We start from the raw sequence: 24,402 nt of genomic DNA, 5'->3' as shown, positions 1-24,402 counted from the left end.
AAAAAATAAAAATTTAAAAATTACAAAAAAAAAGATATATGAAGCTCAACATGTGTATTGACGAGACATCTATTTCTAACTTCAATGTCTATTCTCTTCAGTAACAAATCTCTGATTTTATTTGAGGCACATTGCATTCAGCCTAAATTTTATTTCAATTAAAACATCATCTGACTTTTACATTCAAGCAATGGAAATACAAATAAACGTGTTCTGTGGGACTGTGGGAAGTCTTCCTAAAAGGTAGGAGGTCTCTCCTTTTCACCCTCTCCTTCAGGGCTTCCTGAACTGTGTATGTGATTGCTAGAGCTCAAGCAGCCATCTTTGAACATGAGGCAATGCATCAGAAAGGGCAGAGGAGCAAGAAAGAAGGCGTCACAGTTCCTAACGAATGAAGTTACCGCATCAGCCATAGAATCCTGCCTCTAGGACTCTGAAACATAAAAGAGAAATAAACTCTTATTTAGTTGAAGAAGTTGTTATTTGGTGTCTTCAATTTATTTAGACAGCTGATTCTAATGCTTTTTTCTTTTGTGATAATTTATTTTATAATTCTCTAGTAATTTTCATCTTCAAAAACTAATTTGAGGTGATATGAGATTTCAAAAGCATTTTCAAAAGAATTTTATTATTGTCCAATGTGAATTATCTCTCTTTATTTGAATGTTAAATATTATAAAATAGTCAATTTTACATAGCAAAGAGCATTTCTAATTGGCTAAAAATTTAAGGAAAATGGTTGGCATTTACAGCTCAACCTAATCTTACACTGATATTCTGTCCAAACTAACGACTCGATTTCCATCTTAACCTCCTAAACAAAATTCTCCCTAGCCCATTCTTCTAGATGCTCGAGGAAAACCAAAACAAAAACAAACACACATAAAAATCATCGTAAACTCCCTTTTATTTAAGTCAGTTTCTTTCTTAGATGTTTATAGGATACCTTCAGTCATTGCAATGTTTTATAATTCGCTAGGATATGCTTAGGTGTGGCTGATTGCTCCTACTTAGCAGGTGGGTAATAATCACAAAGAGGCGTTTAGATGCTTTCTCATAATTCCTTTTTGTTTCTGCTGTTGCTGTTTTAAAGTTCTGGGTTTAAATTAACAAAGAAATATTTTTTAACCAGTCCATCTATATTAGTTTCCTGTGGCTTCCGTAACAAATTATCAAAACTTGGTGGCTTAAAACAACAGGAATCTATTCTTTCACAGTCCTGGAGGGCAGATTCAAAGTTAAGGTGTCAGCAGGGTGGTTCTCTGTCTAGAGGCTCTAGGGAAAATTCTGTTCCTTGCCCCTCTTGTTTCTGGTGGTTCTTGGTCACATCACTCCAATCTCTGCCTCCTTCTTCGCATCACCTTCTCCTCTGTGTGTCTGTGTCTTCTTCTTTTCAAGAACACTTGTCATTGGATTTAGGACCCATCTCGATAATACAAGATGATCTCATCTCAAAAAACTTAATTACTTAATTATCTGTTAAAACTTTTTCTCCAAATAAGATAATATTCACAGAGTCTGGGGATTAGGAGGTGGTCTTATCTTTTGAGGCCACCATTCAACTTACTACACTATCCATGCTACGATTAGGGGTGTTTTCTTTGAAAGATCAGCCAATCACTGATTTGTGCTATTGTGTATTGAGTGTCTATCATAATGCTATTGTGAATTTGTGTATATGTGTGTTTTTGATGTGTGTACATTGTGTATGTGTTTTGTTTTTCTTTGGTGCTTCAAAAGGAAGCTTGAGGGTACCCAATAGCTTGTGTCTACAAACTAGATATTCTGCATATATATGAAATAATATAATCCATTATTTTTCAGGCAAAAGTTTCCATCTAGTTCTCTGCTCTCAGGCAGAAAATTTGGATAACCTACACAGGATATTACCAAAGTAGCATAACAAATGAAAGTTGCTGAAAAAAGCTAAATATGCTTTCATTTATGCATTAAAGACACATCTCTGGGATGACTATGATGTTCCAGGAATCATGTTAAGTATAGAAATGATTACGATACATATATATTGTATTCACAGATTTCATAATGTATTAAGAGGGTGTGATACAACATAAATGGCTATACATCAAAGAAGAAAATAATAAGGATCTGAGGAGTGAATACATTCAAATGCCATAGGTGTTAGAGTGAAAAGAGAAAAGACAAAATAATTTATGGGAGACATGCACGTTGATTCCTTAATATATAGGTATGAAATGAATGAGTAAATAGATTTGGATGCATTTTTTTATGCATTTGCAACTACAAGAGAGGTAGAAATCTTTGTAGTAAAAGCCAAAAATTAAGTAGAAGTTCTACTATATTTGGAGGAGTAAAACTGCAAATAAATCATTTGCTATGTTTAAATTAATATATTTTAAAACTGCCGTTTGAAATTGAACATTTTAGAATTCACATAATTCATTCTATGCATCTATTTGTTCAAAGAAAAGGAAGAAAAGAACAATGTAGGACTCTAGAAAGACTGCCAGAGGAAGTTACTGGGATTTGCTCCCATGCAGTGTCTTCCTTGAATTTCACTTTGCCTTTGAGGATAAGAACAGGGCTTGAGAAATACTTCAAAGAGGTTTTCTGGCCAGCTATGTTTTGCCAAGCTCTCACAGCTTTCTCAAAGCTTTCAAAATTATTAAATACCAACATACATCTCCTACACTTTTACTTTATCAGGAGAGAACACTGCAAGCAGCATCACAGCCTTCAGAATTCTTTATCATGTCATAAAGCAGCTGCATTCAAACTGCAATGCTTCCACTCAAGCCATAACAAGGCAACGTTGACATTAAGATGCAATGTTCTGCAGATGCCAGTTTTAGCAATAGCTATAAGTGTCAGAGAGCATTATCACATGGTAACTCTTTCAAGTTTGGAATGTGACTTTTATCAATCTTTGAAAATGATTTCAAATTTACATGCCACTTTAGATGGAAAAAAATGGCTAATTCATATCTATATTGTCAGGAATTTTAATTAGTTTTGTTCTTTTTCTTATCTTAACCCATTTATGCTGGAGGTTGCAATTTTTTGAATTTTTACATGAGTGAAAAATCAGACCTTGGCGATGATCTTGAGCAGTATGATATAAATAACTCCCACATGCTTAGCGTTCCAATAATGGAACACTAGGCATAAGTGGGTTTAAAAATATCTTTTCTCTATCCATAGTCAGCATCAGTTACTTATCTGCTTTTAGGTGGAAGAGCAATTACTGGAATTGTCTTGAGCAATTACTGCAATTGTCTTGGAATTGTCTTGGAATTACTGTGAAGTCTAAAGGCTCTTCCTGATATTTGACAAGCCCCAGAACACTGCCAGCATGAATAACATTTACTGAACGTCCAGCGTGTAAAAATCAAAATCAAAACCTTACAGACTTCTAATCGCAAAGATTTAAATAACAAAAAGGATGATTCATGTTTTAAAGGTGCTTACAGCCAAGTGGGGGTTCAGAAGTACACATAAATGATGAATGATTACATTTATGTAGTGCTTTGCAAATTACTAAGGTCTTATAGACTTATTGCTTAATCCTTACAATAACCTGGCAAGATAGCGCTTAGAGATAAGAGAAATTGAGGTAACATATTTAGAGATAAGCAATTTGAGGTAATTTTTTAAAAAGAAAAGCTATTTATTGGCAGAGCTGTGGTAAAGTTTAAATCTTTTTTCTCTAAATTCACTGTTCTTTCTACACTATAGTATGAATTAAGTGCTGTAAGAATTTAAATCGGAAAGAAAGATGATTGTAAAATGGGAAAATGGTAGAGACTACACAAGGATGAGTGACTTAGCTTGATTGCTTAGGATAAGAGGACTGACATCACCTGAATACCTGGCAGGGGTAAAGACATAAGCCATTCCAGGTCATTGAGGAAGGGGATGTGCTGGGCCTTCGCAGGCCCACTGTGTAGCATACCACTCTCAGCACTCTTAACATGGAATGGCAATCATTAAAAAATCAGGAAACAACAAGTGCTGGGGAGGATGTGGAGAAATAGGAACACTTTTACACTGTTGGTGGGACTGTAAACTAATTCAACCATTATGGAAAACAGTATGGCAATTCCTCAAGGATCTAGAACTAGAAGTACCATCCCATTACTGGGTATATACCCAAAGGATTATAAATCATGCTGCTATAAAGACACATGCACACGTATGTTTATTGTGGCACTATTCACAATAGCAAAGACTTGGAATCAACCCAAATGTCCATCAGTGACAGACTGCATTAAGAAAATGTGACACATATACACCATGGAATACTATGCAGCCATTAAAAAGGATGAGTTTGTGTCCTTTGTAGGGACATGGATGCAGCTGGAAACCATCGTTCTCAGCAAACTATCGCAAGAACAGAAAACCAAACACTGCATGTTCTCACTCATAGGTGGGAACTGAGCAATGAGATCACTTGGACTCGGGAAGGGGAACATCACACACCAGGGCCTATCACGGGGAGGGGGAGGGGGGAGGGATTGCACTGGGAGTTATACCTGATGTAAATGACGAGTTGATGGGTGCTGACGAGTTGATGGGTGCAGCACACCAACATGGCACAAGTATGCATATGTAACAAACCTGCACGTTATGCACATGTACCCTAGAACTTAAAGTATAATAAAAAAATAAATAAATAAAAACATGGAATGGAGTCCTGGTCACCAAACTCCCAGGTTTTCAACCTTCTGAAAGCATTTTTCCAAGTTGGTTAAAATTTGAAAAACCAAGAGTCACATGCAAGTTAAGGAGGAAAGAAGAGCCCTGGATTGCTTTTTTAATTATTATTTATTTATTTTAATTTTTTTTAGCACAATTGCTTCTTTTCAGAAACCTACTCCTCATAATAAAGGACATTTTAAACTGGGGCGATAAATATGTACTCACTCACAGCCTTTAGAGTCATAATGTGCTAATACCTTCTGTAAGAGTTAATATCTTAAGGTGATTTCTACCTAAGGTTATGTATTCTTTTGCTCACTATTTAAGATTGTTCACACATCCCCTTTACCTGAAATAAAGTGAAGGTATATGTATATTTTTTATTACTCTGTGAGGAATATCTCATTTGATTTTTTTATTTCTATCCTATTAGAAAGCAACCAATTAATTCTCCAATGCAGGTATTTTATTTCCATTATTTACTTCTTTATTGGGAAAACACTATATGTCAGGTTTAAGCTAGATGATTTCTTCCACAAGTATTATTTCATTTCATCTTTATTAAAAATCTCACATTACTAAAGAAGAGAAATGTGAAGCTTAGTCAATTAATTTCTTCCCCTGGATCACTCAGTGAACTAAATGGCAGAGCTGATATTTGAACCCAAGTCTCCACTTCACAGTCCCTTACTCTTGTCACATTCCACAAGAGCTCTCTAACCAAACTTCAGGTGCCTGAGTTTAGGGCCACTTCAACTCATCATCTGCTGGAGACCAGCCACTGAAATTAATGTTTGCATTTGTTTTCTTGACTATACAGGGTATGTGGGTAATCTTTATAAGATTCTTGTTTCCATTACCATGGAGTTAAATAGAACAGTAAGACACAAATCAAGACAAACGCGTGCGCGCGCGCACACACACACACACACACACACACACACACTAAATTCTTTAGGAACGAAATGTTCTGCGGCAGAGATAAAGTACAGAATACAAAGTATCCGCAACGTGCTGGATAGCCCATAGACATCTTTAGAATACTAATCATGTGTCACTTCCATGATGCATACAAAGTCTCAGCAGCTTTTGGTAAACTTGGATAAAATCACTGGTAACTTTCGGCTTTGTTTCAGTTAGTGGATTCATGAGTAACCTGATCACATAAAGACATCATCATGAAATATGCATAGGGTTGAACTGTTTAGTCACACATCACATTTTCTATTAACACATTCTCATTAGATTTTCTAAACACTATCAGGGTAATTCATCCTTTCATGCTTCAGCTTATCTCCTCCTTCAGATGCCACAGGCCACTTCCACCACCACTTCCCCTCCCAGCCTTCCCACATGCACACACCTCACCTCTCCCCTTCATGTGGCCCCTCTTTCTTTTGTCTCTCCATGTTCCAGACTTTTCCTTAATCATCATTTTTGTGCCCTTTGTTGCACATACTTTCTGTAGCTTATAGACCGCACTCTTCTAACACTCATTCTCCTTACTTCCACTAAAAACAATATTCAAAACAGATGTTCCCAAATTAATTCAACAAATTAGAAATCTAGGCCATACTTTCTAATTTAACTTTACTTAGATCATTCTGTGTGACCTGTCAAAGCATATGTGGAGGAAAGTAAATGAATTTGGAAACCAGCAAAATGTGGATTCTAATCATAATTCTGACACTTTATCAAATGTGTGACCTTATACCTCAGTAGTAAAGATGAAATATTAATATTACCATATAAGGGATACTGTGGAGACTAAATGAGATAAGGAATTCAAAGTACCTCGCTGCGTTACCATACTGCAGTTGCTTAACCTTTCTTTGATTACATTTCTTCATATAGTTTAACTGTTTAGTCACACATCACATTTCTCCTTACACATTCTCATTAGATTTTCTAAACACTATCAGAGTCATTCATCCTTTCATGCTTCAGCTTATCTCCTCCTTCTTCATATTTAAAATTGCATAATAATTATATATCTCATTGGGTTGTGTGAATATTAAACTGGTTAATATGTATTGCTTACAACTATGCCCAGCACAGAGTAATACTTATCAGTATAATTACTTAATGCCTAACATCATGCTTACCATTGAAAGGAGAGCTACTGTAGTTCTACAAATAAAATGTTAGAAGACAAAGTCTTAGATTATTGATTTGTCAAGTGGAGATAAGTGCATACTATTGAATTGAGTAATATCTAGAAAGCATGATGGACACATTAGAATAGATTTGAAAATAGAATTGTTAGGACATGGTGACATTTTATGAGGGGGTTGAGGAAGAGCTTGGAATCAAGGAAGGCCCCCAGTTTATAACTGGGTAACTAAATTCATGGTGATATCTTTCACTAAGAGAAAAAACAAGCTTTGGTTGAGAAGAAGGAGGGCTCAAAGGCATTATGTGGTATAATATAAAGCCTAAAAGATTCCATTGGATTTTAACCACACAATAGTTTACACTAGAAAGGTTTATTGGAGTGGTAAAGACAAAATGAGACTGTAGTGGATTGAAGAGGGGATGGTCAGTGAAGATGTAGAAGCAGTAAACCCTTTAAGAGTATTGATTATAAAGAAGAGAGAAATAGAGGCTGGGCACAGAGGCTTGCACCTGTTATACCAGCATTTTGGGAGGCCAAGGTGGGCAGACCCCTTGAGGTCAGGAGTTTGAGACCAGCCTGGCCAACATGGTGAAACCCCATCTCTAATAAAAATATAAAAATTAGCCAGGCATGGTGGCAGGCACCTGAAATCCCCACTTCTTGAGAGGCTGAGGCAAAAGAATCACTTGAACCCAGGAGGCGGAGGCTGCAATGAGTTGAGAGATCTTACCACTGTGCTCCAACCTGGATGACAGAGTGAGAGTCCATCTCAAAAAAAAAAAAAAAAAAAAAAAAAGAGAGAGAGAGAGACATAGAATGTTTCTCAGAAGGTTACTTTGAAGAGTCAAGATGTTATATCAGTAACTATATTGATTTTCACAACCATAGTGTTTCTTGAGCTGCTATAGTTTGCTCGGATAGGGACAAATTATACAAAGTGGCTTAAGAATACTTTTAATCTACCTGGAGAAATATGAGATATGTGTAAAGAGAAAAATGGTAGTAAGAAGAGAGAACATATACTAAGTGCCATATGTATGGAACTGAAAATAGTTATAAGCATTTAGTCTCAATTGGTGCAGGCTAGAATATTTGGGCAAGGATTCAAACAACAGGCAAGACAAGTTTGTTTTAAAATAAGGACGAGGAACATGTTGGTCAGGAAGGTCATGAGGCAGGAGTCATTGGTGTGAGTAGAACTTCAGACAGAGGGGCCTGGCTTAGGCATGGCAGTCAATGATTAGAGGGATAAAGTGAAGAGTGTTTAGTCAGCTCATTTCCTCATCTGAACTGGAAAGGTGAGCTTGTTGGAAAGCTGTGTCCTGCACAATATCCAGCAATGTAGTAAAAGTCAAATAAATATTTCATAAATATTTATTGAGTAAATGTTAAATATGTAGAAAATCTATAGATAAGAATTTTCCTGGAGTAACACTGAAGAAAAGGGGAAAATTAAGTCACAAATTGGATATTTATAAAAAATATGAAACAACAATTTGGTCTGATAAGAATTCAATTCTAGGGAAAGTTGCTGCTAAATATAACCACCCCATAAAATTCTCCCATTCTTCTGATTCTTTCTTGCCCTTTACTCCGCCAGTGTCAGGAATACATTTTAATTCAGTATGAATTCACTGGTTACCAATAACTCTCCTGGCATGGTTCTTGTTTTGGTAGAGCTTATAACCTTATTGGAAACAGATGCTATGAAAGCCGGTATGAGAAGAAATTATCAAGCAGGGTCCTGAAATATGGGGATATTTATTTAGAAAAAAAGTTGGAAGCAAATTCAAACTTGGAGGAGGCACCATGAACAAAGGGAAGGAGAGAAGCAAGAAGGAGCTAGAGGGTATTCTGGGGACAGTCACATAGCATTGATGAAGGGTTAGAGCTAAAATAGCCCTAAACCGTCATGGTTGATAACTTACATTCCTGTGACTAATACTTCTAGCTCACAGGGATGGACTATCTGGTGTCTTGAAAAAAATAAACAGCTTCTCTTCTGAGCAACTGAAGAGACGCTGAATGGTTCAGTGAGTTTAAAAAAAAAAGATATGTTCATTTCTTGTGAATTTTCAAAGTGTCCTTGATGGAAGGCATATGGGACTAAATACATTTTTAACCTGCCCTTTTGCAGACACATGGGCATTTAGTTTCCCTGTGTTCACTAAGGGGAGATGGAGATACCATAGTAAAAGCTATAGTTTCAGATTAGTCCAGTAGGTAAAAGCAGTTTCCTTTCTTGAGTTACCAACAAATCCTTGCTTTGCAAGGAACTGCAAACATTCCCCTGAAGTCATACTTTTTAAAACACTCATTTGTGGCTCCTTCTGAGAGGTTAGAAGAAAAGACTCCTTAGAGGTCAGGCTCTGCAGGAGCAAAGCCTCCGCTCGTCAGAGATAGAGTTGTCTCGCCTGCTCTATTGGAGTTGCCCAAGTCTGAGGCTTCTCTTCTTAATACAGAAAACCTTGTTTGTTGATAAAACCCAGCTCTCCTCACAGCTGTTATTTTTAAGCTCAGCCCTCCTCTGCTTGACACATGATACACCTACACCAGGGTCTTCTAACAGGAAACTTGGCACACAAAATGTCAATGGCATCTTTTTTTTCTCTTACTCATCTTTCATATAATTTTTCCTTTAATCTCTCCTCTCCCTGGCCTTGTTTTGTTTCCCTCACTTACCCACTAGTGTCTAGGATTGAATTTTAACATGCAGAGATGGAGAGTATTAACAGACCTTTTATGTCTGGGTGTTGAATAGGTGCGCAGAAGGTCCCTGGCACATTGCCAAAGAGTTATTCTTGGACTTGGTTTCTTAAATGTGAGTGAGAAGAATACAGTAACAATTTTGTACAAATGGATACCCTGTAGTTAGTGCCTTTAGCATCTGTATCTCCACACTTCACATAGGCTGGAGACATGCTTAGATCCTCAGTTCAGGGGAAAAAGACTAAGTAATATAGGAAAAAGAAGAGTTATTAGTCAAATGATTCATTGGGTGGCCTTGGGGGGAAAAAATCTCTTCACATTCTTCCTTCATAGAATAAGGGATCATTTAATGATCTTTTCCTTTCAATTCTAAAATATTGCTTGCCATATCTCCTTTTTCTCTGTCTGCTACATTTATGCTATGTAGACTTTCATATTGTTTTCCTGCCTGTCCTTTGGTTTGGAAGAATTGTGTTTGTTCATCACATGCAAATGTCCAGTGCATTTTAGGGCTTATGTACAGAGGAGGGATTGCGTAGGGACTTTGTAATTTTTAGTATATTCAAAACTGAATATTCAGAAAGGTGGCTAGGCAGCAGTATTTCGGTAATACTTAAAGAGCAAAAGTTGGAAACTTTTTTGATTTTTTTTGGCTTGATGACGTTATTTCAGTAATCAGGCTAGCTAATTATTACCTTTTCATACTTAAATGTCACATATCTTTTGCCATCTTCTTTGTTCTCTAAAGTTTTGACTGTATGCTTTGTGGGAAAAAATCTCCCACACTGTTCACCTGTGACCACCAAATACAAGTTTCACAACCAATTGTTAGAATTCAAAAACCTCTGCTCATCCACAGTACCAATGCACTAGAGAAATGTTAGTCCCTATGAAGAAAAATTACCAATTTTGTTCCAATATCCTTTCTCCCTTTCTTAATTTTAAATTAAAAAAAAAAAACAAATTATATGTAATGAATTCATAGCTGTCATCTCTCGTGTTGTTACCTTGATTGTCACTTCAGCATTCAAAAATGTTACATTTTGCAGTTTGCATACCTAAGATTCTTCAAAAGATTATACCAAGCCAAAATGAATAAGAAATGACTGTAACCATACATAGAAATGAAAATTATATTTGCTTGTTTATTCTAGAGCACTTGCTCATAGAAACCTCAGAATCAATATCATGCATGTATGTGGTTAGATTTATTCAGTCATTATCATTCTTCCACTTGCTTTTTATGGTGTTGAGCAAATAGTAAGTGAAGAGTATGAGTTTTTTTTCCACAATACCCTCAATAAATGGGTTTAACCACAATACAAATCTTATAATCCACCTCTTCAATCCCACTGGCAATGGGACAAATCCACTAGCTTTAGAGGTAAGCCTTCAAATATACTTCTACTGACAGGCTGAAGTTTGTTTTAGGAAAAATCAAGGTTCTACAATCCTTTGCATTTATTGGAGTTTTCAGTTTCCATGGTTTCCAAGAGTTCACTGAAATTAGGCTTTCCATGTTTATAAGTCATGATCGGGGCTTTGGTAAATTCCTTTTCTCTAACCTAGATTATGTTTAAGATCTGTATATTGCTATTCCTGGATGAGTATTGGGAGCTATTGAATGGTCAACATGGCTCTTCACCTGCATGCCTCCTCTAAAGAACCAAGGATATATACAAGGAATTTCAAGGCAATCTATGTGAAGTCAAACTAGGGTTGTTTTCTGGCATCATAAAAAAATAAAATTACAGTTTGTATTTGTAGTGAAGAACTGCCTTCAAAGAGATTAATAGGAAAGCCTACACTTGAGGTTCTCTGGCCTTTGGTAAGGAGGGGAGTGCCCTGATAAAGTCTAAAAAACAGACTTCCGTAGGCTTCATTTATCTTGAGGAGAATTCTTCTGGACATGGTAGGAATCCTGAAGTAGTTTATGTTAGGCCCCAAGGTACATGAAGGTGTCAAGAATGTAGGGTGAAGTGCCCTGATGCAGGGGCTCATGCCTGTAATCTCAGTGCTCTGAGAAGTCAAGGTGAGAGGATTGCTTGAGGGCAGGAGTTCAAGACCAGCCTGGGTAATGTATTGAGACCTCATTTCTGAAAAATGTTCAAAAATTAGCCAAACATGGTGGTGTGTGCCTGTAGTCCTTGCTACTCAGGAGGCTGAGGTGGGAGGATTGCTTGAGCCCAGGAGTTTGAGGTTACAGTGAGCTATGATCACACCACTGTACTCCAGCACTCCAGCCTGGGCAACAGAGTGAGACCCTGTCTCTGTAAAAACAGAATGTCTGGTGAGGCTTTATTTGGCTATGAACTTAAAGATGTGATTTCTCATGTTACTGTACAATTGTTATCATGTTTCTATCTGCAGCCCAAATTGTGAAACAGCCTCAGGTATTTCCTGATAGTCCAGTTACCACATAACATACATGAATAAGGAACTAATCTCCCTGAGCCCAAAGGTACTATCTCTGTTATCCTGGGGCTCAAAACCAGTACCTCCAGCAGTTGTCCTCAAGAAGATAATGACTTTATGATCAACAATTGTTATGTAGCTATGTAAGAAGCAGAGATTAGATAGGTAGGTAGATGATAGATAGATAGATAGATAGATAGATAGATAGATAGATAGATAGATAGATAGATAGATAGAATCAGATAAGAAAAAGACCAAAATAGGAAGCATATGAGACTATATTTGCGACTACAAGGAACTGATCTAGATGACTTGGAAGAGTTTTTTAGGAAAGGGTACAAAGATCCAAAGTAAGTGGATGTGAATTGCACTTCAAGGGTCTAGTCAGCACCTTGAAACAAATTGGAATCAGTTCAGTGTATGGGAGTCTTATGTTCAAGTATCCCACTGAGTTTGGCAGTGGCAGCTGCCAAAAGTTCATGAGGGGTTTTCAAGAAAGACTCAAGAGAAGAGAAAAATGTAGTTGCCTATTCTGAAGGTCACCAAGGTAAGACTCCCCAGAAAGGTCTGTGGCAGGAAGAGAGTCCTGAGCTATCACATAGCTCTAAGGGCAAATTGTGGCAGCCAGCAGATCGGAAGACCAGGACTCCTCAGCATCAGGTTTGAATGATTGCCTGTCAGGCAGATGTGTTTGTAAACTAATGACTTTCACAGTGTGATGAGATTGAAAATGAAGCCTAATTGCTTCCACTGATTTAACCCTTGGAATGCTTCCAGGCATGCCGATAGCCATGTGTCTTTAATCATGTGAGTTAATCACCTTCAGGGATACATCAGAAAACAGTGGCTTATAGGAAGCTTGGGAAGCATTGCAGTTGTGTTATTAAGCCTACACTTCTGGGGGCTGTCATCTCTTCAAATAAGGACGCTGAGAGGTTGGCCATGGTGCCCTTACACTAGTTTTTGTTAGTAACGACTGACATAGGCAATTACATGGCTTTGTAATTCAGAAAAAATGAATTAATATTTATGAATTTTTAAGTGACTTAAAAGAACTCCTAATGGTAGCAGAGTGAAAGTAGCAAGTCACCTTGATCCTTCTAAGGCCACCATGAACTTCAGTCCAGCTCTGAAAGAAAATCAGAATTGGAAAATGGTCTAATAATCAGGCCAGTCTGATTAATAGTGACAATTAGTATTGGACTACAGTGCATAACCAACTGATTATGAATCATTTGAGCGCTTTAGGTAAATTTTCAATACATGCAATTAAAATGAAAAGACTCATGATCCTTACATAATGACTTCATTAAATTAATTCAGTTCTGAGGTTGGGGAAAATTTTATTTTGTAGAAAGGAACCAACAGAATTTAACTTCCATTCACTTTTGGTTAAAAGAAATCTGGAGAAAACATTTATAAGATTTAAACACAACACACACATATGCAGACACCACATTGCAAACAGCTTATTCATCTCTGAACGTGAACTGTGTTACTGAGGAAGAAAGAACTGAAGGTCAGAGCATGGATTCTATTCACATCGCTTATTTGGATGAAGTAAATCTTGCCCTCAGTTATATTTTGTATTCCACTAAGTGCATGTGTTGTTAAAGTTAAGAGAACATTATTGTGGAGTAATCTGTGAGAGACAGACACTTCAAAGAGATAAATACTCACTTCTGTTACATAAACAATTGACTCAAATCATTTGCTTCATGGTAAAAGACAAAGCTACAGCCAAATCCAAATACTGTGGTATCAATGCAGTCAGGGGAACAAAGATTCCTTTAGGTGAAACACAGTCATTCAATCAAAGTAGAAATAGTTTTGGAGAATTAGACAATAAGAGTGGAAGGAAAAGAGACTCTCTAGGGCTAAGAGTGACTTGAAATATTCCACAGTAAAGTCTGTTTCTATTGTGAGTTTCGAGTCAGAAAGACACTTTGCTTCCAAGATTCATTACTTAATACTTAATGTATACAGCTTTATTGTTTACAACAGTGCATTTGCACTTAAGTTGTACAGACATGCTGTAAGCTAGGTATTATGTGTATTAATAATAGCTAATACTTATTTAGCAGTTCAGAATTTACCAAATTCCATCTATCTCTTTTTCATTTTCTTCATTCCTCTTACAATTTTTGAAGATGAGAAAAGGAGTCTCAAAAAGTTAAAGTATTATAATTTGGCCAAAATCACAGCACTGGTAATAGCAAAAACTAGGTATTAATTTGTCTTCTGACTCTAGGTCCTCTTTCTATGTAGTACCTCCTGTTCCTTGTATTTCTTAAGACTATTTTTTTCTACTTGGTTAATGATCCTTTTTATAATAAATTCTTACATTCACTATATTATTTTCTAGGTATCTCAGAATGCAAACCACTTTAAATTTTAGATTATGTAACTTGATCATTCTTTCAGTTTGCATTTCATTCCCAATCAGACCACACTGTCTTTCTGAAGGCATACACTGTAATTTCTAGCACAGAACTTAGCCTTCACAGCAGAGACAGTAAACTGAGTCAGAAATTGGTTGAGCTAGAACTTCAACCCAAGTCCTACCATCTGGGGCAAGAAGCCAAGGAGACTGAGGGGCAAGAGATGAAAGGAGGTAAGTTACAGTAAAATGTAGAGATTTGTTCAGGTCCCCAGATTAGTAAATGCGCTTCTAGCATATCATATCTCCTATAAAGCAGGGTGATCAAAAGGAGCAATAAAGCCTTCTGAGCTGCTGACACTGCAAGGTTGGCTGAGCATGCTCATGAACTAAGCAACTTGCTTCTGAGCTTAAGCCTCACTTGACACAACAAAATTGCAAGTGAGCAAACAGCGTGGAGTATAGAAATCACATTTATTTAGATGAAATCAAAATGTTAAATGTAGAAATGCTAAAAATTACCTTAAGCATAAAGGACTTGTTGACTTTTATCTACTTAAATTCCTTTAATTGTCTTTACCAAACTCTCTGTTATCTAAAAAGCATTCCTCAGTGACTCTTCGCCCTAAAAGATGCTTCTGGATAGTTTAAGATGCAAGTGTATGTATGTGTGTGTGTGTGCACACATGCATGTGCACCGCTTATGTGTCCATGTTTGTATATTATAGTATAAGTTAACTATTTTCCTTGACCTCAAAGGTAAGGGCTGAGGCACTAGCTCAACTAACTACTGACAGGTTTGCTCATCTGTCAAATCAAATCAAATTTTTCTGATTTGTCAGATTCAAATTAGAAGGATCTGACTCATGGGGCTGTTTCCACAAATGTTACAGTGCTCATGAATATACTCTGCAACATCATATATAACAGAGGACTGTCTTTCTCTCTCAAGATTTTATAGAAGAGCAAATGGCTGTAAATAAACCTCTTGGGTGATCTTTTGAAGGAAAAGAAGTCTGAGAATTCCCATCACCCTTCTATTTCTCTCTCCTGATCCTGATGATTGTCTCCCTGGTGTTGACACTCTTCATGTGCCTGGCTTACTTCCCAGGTCAAATTGCACTTTCCTTGTTTGCAGTGATTATGCTTCCTTTACCTACATTTCTTTAAAGAGCCTATGACATAGTATCCAATCTCTTGAAGGGAGGAAAGTTAGTCTTTGCCTGCTTTGCCTTGGTGGAACAGAGGTATATATTAGATTTATTTCTAATTAGCTTATTGATTTCAGTCTCGTCACTTTACAGTAACATATTGAAAACAGGTATTTTGGGCACTAGCTGGTAGGCCTGACTTCACCCAAACAAGATTTCTGGAATTTATTTCCAGACATCTAATTATAGCAGTCCTGACTCCTCCTTTGGGTATGGTTGGTCTGAAAATCAGCTTCTCCCAAAACAGGAAAGTTTTGGAGACTGAATCCTGGCTCCACCTCTTCCCAGCTATGATAAGGGACACTGACTTCACCTCTCTAGCCTCAATTATCCATCTGTAAAATAGGTATGCTAATACCATCTCCATAGCGGCTCCATGAGAAATGGAAAAACGTTGAAAACACCAGTGCCTGCTCACAGGAGACCCTCACTCATTATTTACTCCCTTCTCTCTGCACTGCCACCCTCTCTGTCACTGCTTCCACATTCCCACAATCTTTACACTGCTCCAAACTTGTAGCTCATGACATCTCTCAGTAATAAACTCTTGAACTCATCTTTAATAATAATTGCACCAGCTCTGTTGTCCTAGCTGGCTTAAGCTCCAAGCTCTTCTCCTTCCCTGGTATCCTCAAACCTGACATTGCTGACCCTTCACTCAACCTCCCTGACTGTAGAGGCTTTGACTCTGGGTGTGATGCCCACTGAAGCTAGGTCACTGTGACTGATTGACACAGGTTCTCTCAGCTTCATCCCTGCCTGCTCCCCTTCATGAATTTCACTCCATATAGGAAGCACAGCTTACTTCAAAGTGGGAAAAAATGAGTGAAAGAATCTTAGAGATGGTATTACAATTTAGTTTTCATTATTACTGAGTGGTTAGAGAAGGAGTGGACAAATCCAAGACTATCTTGAAGTGAATAGAAACTTTCACTTTATTCTAGCACTTGCTAAGTTGCTCTCATTCTGCAAAGTCACTTTCATAGCATCCTTTTGGACATTTAGACCCATTTATTGCTGTGAACTCGCATTGTCCTGGGCTCCTAAACTGTCACTGCATCCTATGTTTTATTTGACTTGTTACTGTTTTTTAAACATAAGAGTTCACTTTGAATGTGACTTCAATATGATAAATGTTATAGTTGTTTATCAGGTGCATCTAATCTTCCCAAGCATAACTCTGACTCAAGTTCCACAGACTCCCAAGTAAGCCACTATTCTATTCATAAAAGTTGCCAGGTTTTCTGGCTCTTTCTCACTGTGTATATTATTGCTTTGTAGTCAGAAGGTCAAGCTAGAATTTTGGAGGTTATCTTTGTTTTTGTTGTTGTTGTTATTGTTGTCATTGTCTTTTAGCCTCTAATATTTAAACTGCTCCCAGATATAGACACTTCTCTCAGATGTTTTGATGGATCCACTCTACTGCTTTCTTTTTTCTACTCTACCTTCGCACTTTAGTCATTTGGTAACTGCATTCTAAAGTTATTTGGAAATACCAGTCTGTGATTTCAGAGTATTAAAATATATACATAAAAACTTGTACTAGTGCTTTCTGACATACTGCATCAAGTCCAGAATTGTTCTCTAATTTCAAATTCCCTAGCAGTTCAACATCACTTTCACCCAAATATTCCCTCATTATTTTTTAGCATGCACTGATTAATAAGTACATTTTTAGTATAATTCCTATTGCATACTACACACACTCCCAATTCTTGTCCTTTGCCAAGATTTTCCCCAATCTAGAATTCATTTCCCCAGTTGTCTCTTCCAGCCTCATCTCCTTTACACTACCGTATAAATTCAGTCTTTGCCTGTCTTGTTCACCACTATATTCCAGTATACAGAAATTTTCCTGGCACATGATAAAGTCTCAGCACATATTTATACACTTACAGACTGACTGTTCTTCAAAGCCCACTTCAAAGCTAATCCCTTTCTTAACCCACTGTATCTAGTAGTACAGTGTGTAGATGCACTTTTTGTGTTGCATTTGAACTTCCAGAGAGCTCCTGGTGCTGTAGCATTCTCTGACAGGACAGTCTCGTTCTCATCATGTATATTCATTAGTAATTTGTGGTTAAAGACATCATGTTGGAGGTCTCTGTTTTGTTTGACATCCTGGGATACTTCTACACCACGCTACTACAAGAAATATGATTTTAACGTATTTTAGATTTTCTGTAATTTAAAAGAAGATTATCTATACTCCAAAGATAAAATCAGTAGCAATTACAAGAGAAGTTCAAAAGTAACTTTTTTTGTAACAGTCAAGTCAAGGTGGGAAAGCAATTATATAAAGTGATTTAATATCATATTGGACCCACTCAAGATTAAGAAATAGTGGTGTTTTTCATGTTTTGACCATGAAGCAAAATAATTAAGGATAAAGGAACATTATGTAATTTATTATAAAATAAATATAATATAGCCCATATGCACTAAAAAAAATCCAGTGGCAATCTCCTAATACTGAAAACACTCATTTACAAGCCAAATGTGAAATGAGCATCAAAGACATATGATAAGAAGCATTCAAAGACAATCTTGGACTATCATATGCATATCTGTAAGATAGTCCACAACTAAATTTACTAATTTTGGGGAAGACTAACCTCTCCTTGGACTATCTCAGCTTTGATTTACTTCTTAAAAAGGACACTCTTTTTTCTGCCCTTATTGAGGTATAATTAACAAACAAAAGTTATACATATGATGTACAAGGTGATGTGACGTATGTATACACTGTGAAATGATTACCATAATCAGGCTAATTAACATATCTATCCACCTCATATGGCTACCTTTTTGTGTGTGTTGTGAGAGCATTTAAGATCTACTCTGACACTGTTCTTAATCTAACTTGAATTCTTGGTTGAAGGGGGACTTTGGTGACCTTTATGCTGTTCTCTTCAAAACCTTAAAAAGTGGTTTAGCTGGCATCATTTCACAGATCTCAAAACACTCCTTTGTGCTGAGATTGTATCTAGAATGTATTGATCATGGTATTTTCCATAGAGAATCCTTTTGCTACATTCATTTCAGGCCTTATCTTGAACTGTCTTTGTGCCTAGGGTTCCAGCAAGCTCGTTCTCTTGCTCTGACTCTAATAGGCCCATGATGCTTTTCACTCTTTCCTTGTAACCACAATTGTGTTAGCAAATGAGCCTCAAGGAGCTGGAAACTGATCTTCAGCTGATGGGTCTTTTTGACAAGTTTAGAGGGTTTGTCTAAAGTAGGAATTCTTTATACCTTCAACATTAGATAAAGTATAAACATGATTACATTTTATAAATAGCTATTTTGAATCAGCAAAACTAAAAAAATTTGATTTAGCACTTTGGGGCCAATTTAGTCTCTAGGGCAAACAAATGATGTCTATGGTCCTCTTCTTTGAGGGACCAATTAGATTAGGACATACCAAAGCTTACTCAATGTCTACTTTTTTTTTTTTTTTTTAACAGTCACAATATTCTTCTCTATGAGGACGGGCATGCTGTGGTGGCAGATTTTGGAGGTGAGATTTCCATGAGTAATACCCCAAATGGCATCCTTTTTTATTTTGTTCCTACTGGGCACCTGATACTCTACCATGAAACTGAACACTGAACACTGACAGCTATCCTACCCTAAATCATTCAAATTTCAGTGACGCTACATTTTGAAACTTTGTCATTTATTTCTAGTTTTTCTTCTTTGTTATCTCCAGCCAAGAGAAAGGAAGTGAGAATTTGAAAAAGACAGACGTTTCTTGAGGTTTCAAAATTTTAGCTGTGATCGTTGACCTTGGTTTTAAGATATTTCCTTTGACGTGGTTTATTTTCTCTTTCCCTCAGAATCAAGATTTCTACAGTCTCTGGATGAAGACAACATGACAAAACAACCTGGGGTTTGCTGCTGCTTGTGTTTCCTATAATTATAAACCAATTAAAATGTGTAATCTCAGCATGAGAGGACGTAAGATGAGAACAGTTTTAACTGGAAGAAATGTCATTGTCTCAGTGTCAGGATAATGGCTTATGTTTTTATTTTTAGTAAGCTGTCAAAATAACTATCTCAAGGTTCTACTAGAGAAATAGATAAGATATGTATTTGGAAAACATTATGGGTAAAATACTACAGAATATGTTTCAAATGTAACTGAAAAGAACGTGGTGGGCATGGATCATTTCATATTTAGATCACCTAACTACTTATAGTGGAGTTAACATTTAATAGGGAGCTCACTATAAAATTAGTAGTTCATCAGCATCTATTAACTATTCATCGTTCTCCACTTTAACATTGTAAGGTAATAAGTGGTATATCCAAGTATTAATGTTTAAGTAAAATATAAATTATAATATCTGAAGCAAGGATAATTGTACTCAAAATGTCTGCAATTAAATTCATTACCTGCCCTCTCTTTTACTCTCCCCAATCCCTCCCCCTGAAAAAAAGTAGACTTCTCTTTCTGGACTGCTTGTGATAACTAATTACCTAAGCCTGGAGTAATTTTTCATTCCTTCCCTTTCCTGCTTCTGCTTACACTCAGTCACCTTTTCTGGATGTCTCTTTCTTTTCTTCTTTAAGTTCATCTTAACCTCTTAAACCTCTCATTTCCTGCTGCTTCAGTTCAGATTCTCATCATTTCTTTTCTGGACTAGTATCACAACAGGCTTGTAACTCCAGTCCTCTCTTCTTATTCATTCTTTGCAACATCCACTAAGTTCTTTTTCCTATGGAGCTAATATACTACTGGAAGGGGATAAATACTGGACAAATTAACAAAATCTATCTCAGGCAGTGATGAGTGTTTGAAGAAAAATAAAAGCAGAGTAAATGAATGGAGAGTGATGGGGATGCCATTTAGATAGGATGAAGGAAAAAGTTAACATTTAATAAGAGGACTGACATGGGAGTAACCTACATGGGGGGAGAGCTATGCAGGTGGGAGCAATAGTAAGTGCAGAGGTCCTGGGGCAGGAAAGTTCTTGGTGTGTTCAAAGTCAGCGTGGCCGGAGTGAGGTGCTCAAGGAGGAAAGTGGCAGTTTATGAGGTGAGGGAAGTGGGAACAATGAGTGATCTTTTGGCAGGACACAAAGCTTATCCAAGACATGGGACACAGAGGCAGCTAAATTAGTGGTCCTCAACCCTAGGTGCACATTAAAATAAGTTTAGAAACTTTTTTAAGCATAGTGCCTGAATCTGATCCCTAGAAATTATGATTTTATTGGCCTAAGATTGATCTTGAGTAACTGCATCTTTTAAAAATTCCCCCACATTTTTCTAGAAAGCAGTTAGTTGAGACTCTCCAACTAAATAAACTTTTGTTGAATGTAATTAAATTGAATTTAACCAACAGCAGGTAATATTAACTCTCTTATTCTAGCAGCATAGTCTTTAAGCACAGCACTAATAAATAAATAAATTAGTGCTAATAAATAAATTAGTGCTGTGCTTAAAGACTATGCTGCTAGAATAAGAGAGTTAATTTGAAATTTATTTTGAAAGCTGTTTTGTTTCTTATTAGTTCTGTGGCTTTATGTATGTTATCTAATCACTCTATGACCCCTCTGTGCAAAAACGGGCATACTGTGTACCTGCTCCCACATATACAATGTTGTGACACAATGCATAATTTGCTATAGAAATGGAGGCTTTCTGGAATGTGGAAGCTCATGTAGAAAAATTGCATATGAGCACCATAATAAGAATAAAGATATTATTGGAAAGCTGTAACTATGCTTGGTTTCAAAATAAGGTGTACATTTCGAAAGAATTAGCAACCAACACTACACACAAGATTTTGGTAAGAATGATAAAAGAATCATGGTTTCCTTCAATGGACATTTAAAAGTGTTTAGTAAAGTTTATTAGTAAGATAAGGTGCCATAGGGATTTAGAACTGGGAGGGTGTGGCTCCTGTGCTTTGTCCTTGAGGAATCTGAGGTCCAGGAAACATGAGACTTTCCCAGAGCGGTTCAGTAAGTGGTAGAGCCAGAACTAGAATTTTCATCTCCTAACTCAAAATTCAGTGTTCTGTGCCCTAAACTAGAAATCAACCGAATTTATGCATTTGCATCCCAGAATGGAAACTAATTTTTTTAACTGAAAAATAGGAAATCACAAATGAAAAGAATATACATAATCTCATCAAAACAGAGGCTAGAACTTTGCATGAAGGGACTTGTAACATTTTATGGGCTTCCTTTCCAGAATATTGCACAAACAGCATTCATAAATAGCACATCTGGGCAGAGAAAATAAGACAGACCTGATCCTGCCAGTGATAAATCTACTTCATAGGAATATTCTGGGCACTCTTCTGGAGCCATTTCTCTCCTCAGCCATGAGCACACTATTTATGGGCCTAATTTAGTAACTTCCTAAATTACAACCTGCAGACTTGCAGGAGGTGCCTCCCACAGTGTGTGATTCACTCCCAGGGAGACATAGGGTCCCTAGATGAATCCATGGTTGGCTATTCTGAACCTTGAAGGCTTCTAAGGGAGAAAGATGTTTATAGATTTTTAAAAAATAATACTGCCTCTTATTGTATAAGAGGCAGAGTTACTTGATGATTAATTACTGGTGTGATGTTTTAGGAAGAATTATGAATTTTATGATCTTCCAATGATTAAAAAATGCCCTTTGAGGAACTGAACAGCCACAGTAAACACACTGTGTATGTATAAATGTGTTGATTGTACACATTGAGGGCAATATGTATGGATGTTAATTTATATTTATGCCTTTTGAGAGCATCGGGAGAACACAGCCAATTCTCACTGAGAAGAATGCTACTCTGCAGCGGAGGAACCAAACACTTGGTAAATGGCTTGTGGATGTTTCTTGGTGTGCAGAACCTCCGTTGGATGGCTCCTGAGGTGTTCACGCAGTGCACTCGGTACACCATCAAAGCAGACGTCTTCAGCTACGCTCTGTGTCTGTGGGAAATTCTCACTGGCGAAATTCCATTCGCTCATCTCAAGCCAGGTAAGACACAATGCAATTGAAGTTTTCCTGTTTGACAAAGTTCACTGGATTTTTATAACTTCAAGAAATATTTTTTTCACAAAATGACTATTCTCAGTGAGATGGCAAAAGAGGAAGTAAGCAAACAATCTCAGATTGTTTTAAGGTGTGTGCCCAACCCAGAAAATTTAATGACTTAACCGTGATTTCAGACCCAGACACACAGAAATGCAGGTATAAATATATATTAAAGTTTAGGACTTGACTTATTGATTGCTAATAAAACAAGCAAATAATTATGATCATGTGGCATGTGAGGGCAAATAAGGTGGACAATGTGATATTTATTTTTTGAGATTAGATTTTAGAATTGCCCTTTTAACATGTATATAGGGATAAGAAAGCAGTAACACAGAAATAACCTATTAGGGCTGCTCTCTGCTTATCTCACATCATAAAAAAGAAGATTGGTTTTCCTAACATTTTTGTATTATATGTGTGTGTGTGTGTGTGTGTGTGTGTGTGTGTGTGTCTATATATGTATCTATCTATATATATGTATCTATATCTATCTATATATATATAGATACATTCAAAAATGGAGCATGCAGTGAGTCTGGCTTTCATTGATCATACACATTATGCTTTGCTTACCTGTAGAAAGTGAAGGTGAGGAATCTAATCACAGGTAAAATAGACACATATTTTAGGTTTAAAGTAAACTTCATTTGCATCTATCTCTCAATTGCATTTGGATTGCTTTCATATCTTATCACACTAGACAAATCTCCTTAAGGACTTTGCATCCCTAAAACTTAGCACACTTGTAAAATAGTTGTCAAATGTAATCATAAGTAATGTTTAAATAATTATATTGTAATCTCCTAATGGCCACCCTGTAACAATATATAAGAAGGATAAAGTCAAAAGAGATGTTACTTAAACATCCCTTTTAACAAGTTAAAAGTCTTGACCAACATCAACATATTTATGAGTCTCATGTACAGAGAGGAAGCCACATCTCATCTCATACTCTATTTTGGAGTTTTTTTCCTCAAGCTATTATATGGTCTTTTAATTACACTCTGCATAGCAGAGTGCTTTTCATAGGTTATGTGCTCTGTGCATAGTTTGTTAAGCATAATGATGATGTAATTGTCCTAATTTTTCTCTACATATTTTCTATAGTTTTAAATTAGACTTAGCCCTTATTATAGTGTGGATGTGTGGACTCTATTTTGAGCTGAAACAACATTGCCATTTGTAAGGTCTTGTTCTGATGTCCTTCCTTCTCTCTACCTCTTAGAGTTGCATCCTGATAAGATTGATGGATATACAGAAAACTGATTATAATTTTAAATGTACTGTGGCGTTTTTTCATAAGAAAGAAATACAACTCCTTTTGCCTCATCCCCTGTGTCAGTCCATTAACCTGGCCCTGTTGATTTTACCTTCTAATACATGGGTTTCTCTACCACTTACCATCATCCACCACCATCCTAGCCCAAGCCGTCTTTCATTTAAACCACTGCAATAGTCTTTTTAAAAATCAGGTTTATTTAGGTATAATATATATGCAGTAGAATTTACCTTGCTAGGTTAACAGTTCAATGAGTTTTAATAAATATATACAGCTGTATAACCACAACTGCAATCAAGATGTAGAACATTTCCATCACTCCAAAAAGTTCCCAGTGCCTGTTTGGAATCAATCCACTTCCCACACCTCCAGCCCTTGGCAACCAATGAGCTCATTTCTGTCCGGATAAGCTTGCGTATATACCAATGTCATATAAATGGAATCATGTTGCTGTATTTATCAGTAATTTATTCTTTTTCATTCCTGTGTAATATTTCATATTATAGATGTACCATGATTTGTTTATGCATACAGAAGTTCATGACCATTTAAGTTCTTCTCATTTTAGAGAAAT

General features: G+C 36.7%; 1 protein-coding gene across 14 annotated transcripts in view; it reads left to right on the top strand.

Annotated features, from left to right (window-relative positions):
• Window positions 1–24,402, top strand: part of LOC104676323 (serine/threonine-protein kinase TNNI3K) — a 312,974-nt gene that overhangs the window by 193,098 nt on the left and 95,474 nt on the right. For all 14 annotated transcript variants that reach the window (XR_004052006.1, XR_004052005.1, XR_004052002.1 and 11 more), the window contains 3 exons: window positions 18,976–19,028; window positions 19,348–19,400; window positions 22,357–22,489. Coding sequence is in view for 10 of the 14 variants with exons in the window: in XM_030912769.1 (XP_030768629.1) it covers window positions 18,976–19,028; window positions 19,348–19,400; window positions 22,357–22,489 (239 nt within the window). In the remaining 4 variants the exon portion in view is untranslated. The remainder of the gene's footprint in view (window positions 1–18,975; window positions 19,029–19,347; window positions 19,401–22,356; window positions 22,490–24,402) is intronic.

This window comes from Rhinopithecus roxellana, chromosome 12 (genome assembly GCF_007565055.1).
Source record: "Rhinopithecus roxellana isolate Shanxi Qingling chromosome 12, ASM756505v1, whole genome shotgun sequence".
In the NCBI taxonomy this organism is placed as follows: Eukaryota; Metazoa; Chordata; class Mammalia; order Primates; family Cercopithecidae; genus Rhinopithecus; species Rhinopithecus roxellana.
The sequence above is the reverse complement of the archived record's forward strand: the minus strand, read 5'-3'. Positions and strand labels throughout refer to the sequence as shown.